We start from the raw sequence: 6,529 nt of genomic DNA, 5'->3' as shown, positions 1-6,529 counted from the left end.
GATCACCGCATGCCTTTTTTTGTTCAATTTGCTCCATTGTTACACGCTTTAAACAGAAGCCAAACAGTTCGTTCGTCTTTTAAGTTCACGCTTTAATTTAATTTCAGGTCTGTGTTTGGCAGTGGGGAAGTTCTCCTTTCGCCATTTGTTCAGCATGTCGCTGCTTTTATTTATTGCTTTTTTTAAAATCCATTTTTCTTTTTAATTGCTTTTGTATGAGTGAAGATGGGGAATGCTCAGGTCAGGCAGAAGAGATGCTACTACTATGTTCTTTCCTCTACACCTGAGCTGGGGGTGTTTGTACAGTGCAAATACGTATTGTGCGAATAAAGCACTGAAATGGCACATGCTTTTGTGGCACTTTATTTTTTGTAACTGTCTTCATGACTCTGCAGTGGAAATGAACAGAGATGAATGCAGAATTAAGTTTGAGAAATCATTAAAATGGACCAGCAGTCTTAGCTAGCTACCCTAGGCCTAGCTAGCTAATTCTGCTGTTCCGGTATGCTAGGCATTGGCTAGCCTACACCTGGTTAATTAGCCGATGCCTAGCCAACACTGCTCAACTCCCAAAGAAAAAAAATAGTGTTAGCAAGACATAAACAAGGCTATGGCTGCCTAGCATAATCATTTGTATGTTATATTTTGTAATTGATGGTGCTAACTGCAGGTTCTGAACATGGATTTGCTGCATAAAGGTCTTTATTAGAAATCCTGGTCATGCAAAAAAACTGTCAAATAGTACACTATGCCAACTAGGGGAAGAAAGACATTTAGACGTGTAACTATGGAGTCTGGCTTGTTAAACCTCCTTGACTATGGGGAAAGAAACCAACTGAAAAAGTTCTTAGCATTGCGTTATTCAATGTGTGGGTAGTCAGATTTGGTGCTGTTGTCATGGTAAAAAAAATATCTAATGATAGGCTGCCTAGCTCAAAAGGAAAAAGATGATTGTAGCCATTGTGATCAAACTACAGGAGGTAGTATGGCTCATTTCATAGTTTTTCTGTGCCTTTGAGATCATTGAACCTCTTGCTAGCCATATTTTCATGTGTCGATTGTCAAGAAGCTGCGTGATCAACCACAAAAGTTACCTGGGTGTGGTTTTGGGTCACCATCTCAAGGAAAACCCTTCTGTAGACCGTGACATGGTGCTTTACCCTACTGAAAATGTATCATATTGCATGCTATACAGTACATACACGTGGCTTTCCAGACTTTAATATCACGTTAAATTGCATTCCACCTCTGAAGGTATTGAGGTGTGGTGAATTAAGGGTCCAAAGGCAAAGAATGGCGCCAGTGTCTTTTTATAGACTATCTCCACGACTTCAGGTGGGCTCTAATCACACCATGGCAACAGCGATATAACGCACACCACGGGACGCCGTTTGACGACAACGGAACATGTAAGAGTTTGCGGATTTGACGGACGGCGGCTCAGCGGGATTCAGTCACAAACAATGTTTGAGCATTAAGAGTGGGTGAGTAAATTGTTTTAGGGGATGACGGGACTGAATTCACTGGTCTTTGTGGTTCACAAAATAAAAACTGCTTTATCATTACACTATCATTTTCATTAGGGGATGTTGTATGTAATTGCCATCCTATAATTAAATGGGAATATAATGAGTGATAACCCTATCTGCCAATGGACTATTATATTCAATTTTCTACATTTTGTATGAGTGCAATTTATCTTAGTCAACAGCCTCATTTGTCAATTTTCTTTTTAAATTGGGATTATAACAAGAGATAAATGCAATTATTTTTTTGGCCCAAACCCCATCCGCCAATGGACTATTATTACATGCAATTTTCTACATTTTGTATGAGCGCAATTTGGCTCAACAGCCTCATTTGTCTTTTTTTGTTTAATTTAGCCCAACATACTGCAATTATGAAGTTGAATGAAATGGAAAAGTTTGACTTATTATGCTGGAGTGAAAGAGTAGGATTGAAAAAAAATTGGTTTATTGGCAAATGTACTGCTAACAGTTCAGAATAGTATTTATAATGTATATTTTGTGTATACAATAATTGGACAATCTCTTTGAAAATGTTGGAGAATTCACCGTAAGCTGTTTTTTTTTAGCACTTCTACACTATTTCATGAGTTATTTTCATTTTCAACCTTTTATTAAGTACAGAATTGAAAACACACAATTAGCTGTTTGCTAAAAATAGCTAGCCAAAATGCAAAGACATTCCAAATAATTCCAGTCATCCATTTTGGCAAAAACATTCCCAAATTTTATTTACATAACTTAACTGCAGTGTTTTTAACAAAGCCCAAATAGACTTGAAATATTCTTTACACATATTTAACATAAAAGTTGCTCCAGTGAGAGGTGATTTGTACTCAGAATGCACTTGTATATGATGTCACTTCCTGTTCTGTTAGATTATGATCTATCAGTCACTTACCTAGACAAGTAGAATGCACAATAATGTTGGTCACATTGCACCAAAGTCATGGCAGCTTTAGTTTGAACCTAAAAACGTATATTTGGTTCACTTTTTACAATCTCCACGGTGGTTGGGTTTAATTTTGAGTGAGCAGCATAATGCTAAAACCACTCGGCTAACACAAGATAGCTAGCGAAAGACTCAACAGTCACTTTTATGCAGAATGCTTCACCAAAAGGAGATCCTTAATAAATAAATAAAACGCATTAGCGTCGTAACACTAGAACCAGCGATAAAGGTTTTGCTTTTTCAACAAAACCCAGCAAAATCGGTTCATAAACATTAGCGCTATCGGTGTTATGTCGATTGTTGTTAAAGATTGACAAAGTGAGTGGATGTGATTTGACGAAATGGGCAAAAGTGTTGTGGCATTCATCCTTTCTAGGACAAGTGACATTTTTTGGTCTTTAAAAAAATAAAATCTCAATTTGGGTCATGTAAGCCACAATACCCATTGCCAGCCATAGATGGCGCTAGTCATCCAATTCACTTTGAATAGGAGGGCAGGCAGCAATTATTCACTGTCAATCAATGGATTGGATGTCGAGCACCATAAATGTCAGCCAATAACAAAAAAAAGTGCCTTATAAAAATTTTGACTTGCCACCATCCCCACAAAAATACGTGAAAATGCTACGTTTCATTTTACAGGAAGCGTAAATGGGATTTAACACCAAAAAAAAGAATACAAATACCATTGTTTACAGATAGTGTGAACGGCCTCTAAATCATCCAGGCTTGTCGAACTGAACCTTATAGATAAAAATACCGTGACAGGCATTTAAATTTCTTGCGAGCATCTGACCCCATCGCCATCAAACCTCTATTTAATGACCTGGCAACAAGAAAAGAGAAAATCAGCTGAACTACGGAGGCCCGAGATGATCTTGGCAACTGATTTGAAAGAGCGAACTCCCGTTAGCATGTAATTGCCAAGTCCTGGTGGCAGCATAGCGCTCCATCTGCACGCTGGCACCACAGGAGACTGATTGGGACTGCCGCACCACCCTGGCTTAGCGCCTACATGTGGGGGAACACTTCCTGCATATGAGCAGACTTGGAATTGCCGATGGGGCCGACCGAGTACACGGTGTTGGGAGATCAGTCCTCGGAGCACTGAGCCCTAAACGTCCCTTACGTTTCGTTTTCTTTGTACATAATTTAAATGTAGAGAGAACCGTCCGCCGGGCCCACGTAACCCACCGCGATGAGAAGCACGTCTATCAAAGTCCAAATGCCCAGGCCTCCAAAACTGAACAGCTTTCCAAGACCTTCTCTCCACTGGCCCAGGTAAAAGCGGTCGGCCCCAAAACCACCCAGCGTGATGCTAAGTAAATAGATACAAACAAAAAACAAAGAGATAAGCTACTTAACGTGTTCTTATTTTTACGTAAACAGTAAATCAATGCTGATTTCAATTTATGTTTTGATTCTCTTAGGTGCCACCGGCCGGTAGTAATATGGCCAATAAAGGTCAAGTATTTTGGAAGAAGTATTTTTACCTGAGTGCCAACGCCGTGGACCACTTGTATCCCCCGGTCCAGTTGCAATACAGACGTTTTAGAAAGCGCCTTTTACCTGTGAAAAAAAATTATACCACACTAGATTACATGCAAAGAATGTATGTTTACTTGAATTATTTAAAATTACCATTAAAGCATTTTTTACTGTAATATGATGTGTTTTTGCCTAGTAAAATTTCATTACCCCCTGTAAATAACACAATTTTACTCTATGTCAATTTATTTTTTTATAAAAATGGCTCTTGGTCATACAACTTAATTTAAAAAAATGCGTTAATAATACCCAAAAAGTCCATGTTGTAAAATGAAAATATGATTTTCTTCTTAACTATATCCCATATAATTTTTAAAATGTTGTAAAAAAACTAACTGTTTAAATGACATGGTTTCCCCAGACTGGAATCAATTCACAATTTCTTTCTTTGAAAATGCCTAACCACAGGAAAAATGCTATATTTACACAACAAAAGTAAAGTCATAATTTCTTCTCAAAATAAAAAAATTAAATGATACTTAAATAACAATAATCCTGGGGCATTTTTAATTCTGCGATTGGCTGGCCACCAATTCAGTGAGCCCACCCGTCTGGTGCCTGTGGTTAGCTGGGACAGGCTCCAGCACCCTCGTGACCCTTGTGAGGATAAGCGCTTCAGAAATAGAATGAATGTTCGTAAATAAATTTTCATCTAAGCTATCCACCCCATGTAAAAACATGATGGCCACACAAAAATAGGCTATTCCCAAATTACCTAAACAGTGCACGTGTTCCAAAACGTCGCAGGTCGCGTTGTAGCGCTGCCGAGGGCAGGCCACAGTCATGCAGTTGGTGGAATTGGAACAGCGATACTGGGACGGCTCCAGCTGCCAGCAAAACTGGCAAGTCATCGAAATAGAGAAGTTGCTTTGCGGCTGGCCCAACTCGTCCTAGCAAAAAAAAAAAAAAAACGTAACTTCAAGGACCAGACACATTAAAGAGGGATGACGAAAACCCAACACGGGAAGGAAAAAGACTCACAACACAGTGAACGCCCTTCTTGGGTTTACACGAGAAGGAAGCTGGTTTCCCATAGGTGCAATTGTGCTGGTAATTGCATTGTATACAATCGTCAGGCAAGCGACTGCAGCGCCCACCGCTAGGACATTTGGCGGCGTAGCTTTCTTCATTGGTGGGAGAAACTGAAATTAAAGTCAAAAGTTTTTCATTGTTAAAAAAATGATTGGGCAGGGTTGGTTATTTATATGAAAACTGGAGGATGACAGAATTAAACCTATTATTCGACCAGTAGTCTGCTGTTATTTATAACTGCAATTACGCATTGCTCTGTGGCTGTGCTGTATTGGAAACACTTGGGAGTCAGTCCAATAAACAATGAGAGAAAAGTCTTTTCTTTCCCACTTGAGGCAGTTCAGTTTTTGTTTTTTCAAAAAATATTAGATTTTCGTGCCTATTTGTTCAGCAGACGTGACAGCAAGATGTCTTTCATTTTAAAACCTGTCATTTCACAGTCTGTTATGTTGTTGACTACTTGAGTAATTATTTATTCATTACTTATGTCTGTTAGTATGTTGGTATTTGTGCACTTCGTGGTGAAGCTTTAAATCTCATTATACTTGTTTCATTTTTGAAACAAGTTCGTACTACTAGTGCTCTTTTTTGCTCGTGAGTCAAAGCACACACAAAATAAGCTTAACAACAACTCTTAACTCAGTAGATTAGCAAGATGGAACCTTCTTAAATCAGGTTACTATTACATACAAGTCCCGACCTTTGATTATGATATAGAGGAGAAGAATTTAATGAAAGAATATTTTACCCGAAGGGGCAGCAGGCACCACGGGGCTGGTGATGACCGGTCCGTGTTGAGCATCCCTTGTGTACGGAGGGTCTTGGCCGACGTGCGGGGAGCTCAGGTAACCTTTCCGGGCAAACAATTGTCACTCGGGGCAGCACCACATTTATACACTAGACAGGGTATTATCTAATAAAAATCGATGTATACATCATATAACAGCAACTTTGCACATGAATGCTGGTATTTTATACATAGGCAGTCGCTAATTTGCCCCTAGCAAGAGAAATAACAGGGGTTTAAAGGCATGCTAAGAAATTCATACAGCAACCACTCAAGAGCTTACCGTTGACACATTGCAAAAAAATATCCGTGAAGAAAAGGAGAATGATTCCATAGCTTTTGAGGTATCGTTCTCGGGTATGGAACACCCGTTGACGATCCATTTGTAGCTAGCTTGTCTTCCTAGCTGCGTCTTTTCTTCCTCTGTTATCCTTGTGCTTTCATTGCTGGTTGAAAAGGGAGCACTACCGCCCTTTATGGCCATTAAAGGTAACACATGGACCATAACATTATCCAACCGTTTATTTTTCCTATGCATATTTCAACCAAGATATTGACAAACGACAATCAATATTAGAGTTTTGAAAATAAAATAAATAATTATATATATATATATATATATATATATATATATATATATAAATATATATATATATATATATATATATATATATATGTGTGTAT

General features: G+C 38.6%; 1 protein-coding gene across 1 annotated transcript; it reads right to left on the bottom strand.

The window, feature by feature from the left end:
- Nucleotides 1-2,230: 2,230 nt before the first annotated feature.
- tm2d3 (TM2 domain containing 3) lies at nt 2,231-6,296 on the bottom strand. Its single transcript, XM_077622803.1, has 6 exons — nt 6,129-6,296; nt 5,807-5,908; nt 5,008-5,168; nt 4,742-4,916; nt 3,972-4,047; nt 2,231-3,796 (listed from the first exon to the last, which is right to left on the bottom strand). The coding sequence occupies exons 1-6, from the start codon at nt 6,226-6,228 to the stop codon at nt 3,631-3,633; spliced, it is 780 nt and encodes a 259-aa protein (XP_077478929.1). The 5' UTR covers nt 6,229-6,296; the 3' UTR covers nt 2,231-3,630.
- Between the last annotated feature and the right edge of the window lie 233 nt (nt 6,297-6,529).

Source organism: Stigmatopora argus, chromosome 2 (assembly GCF_051989625.1).
Source record: "Stigmatopora argus isolate UIUO_Sarg chromosome 2, RoL_Sarg_1.0, whole genome shotgun sequence".
NCBI lineage: Eukaryota > Metazoa > Chordata > Actinopteri > Syngnathiformes > Syngnathidae > Stigmatopora > Stigmatopora argus.
This window is presented reverse-complemented; position numbering and strand designations above follow the sequence as displayed.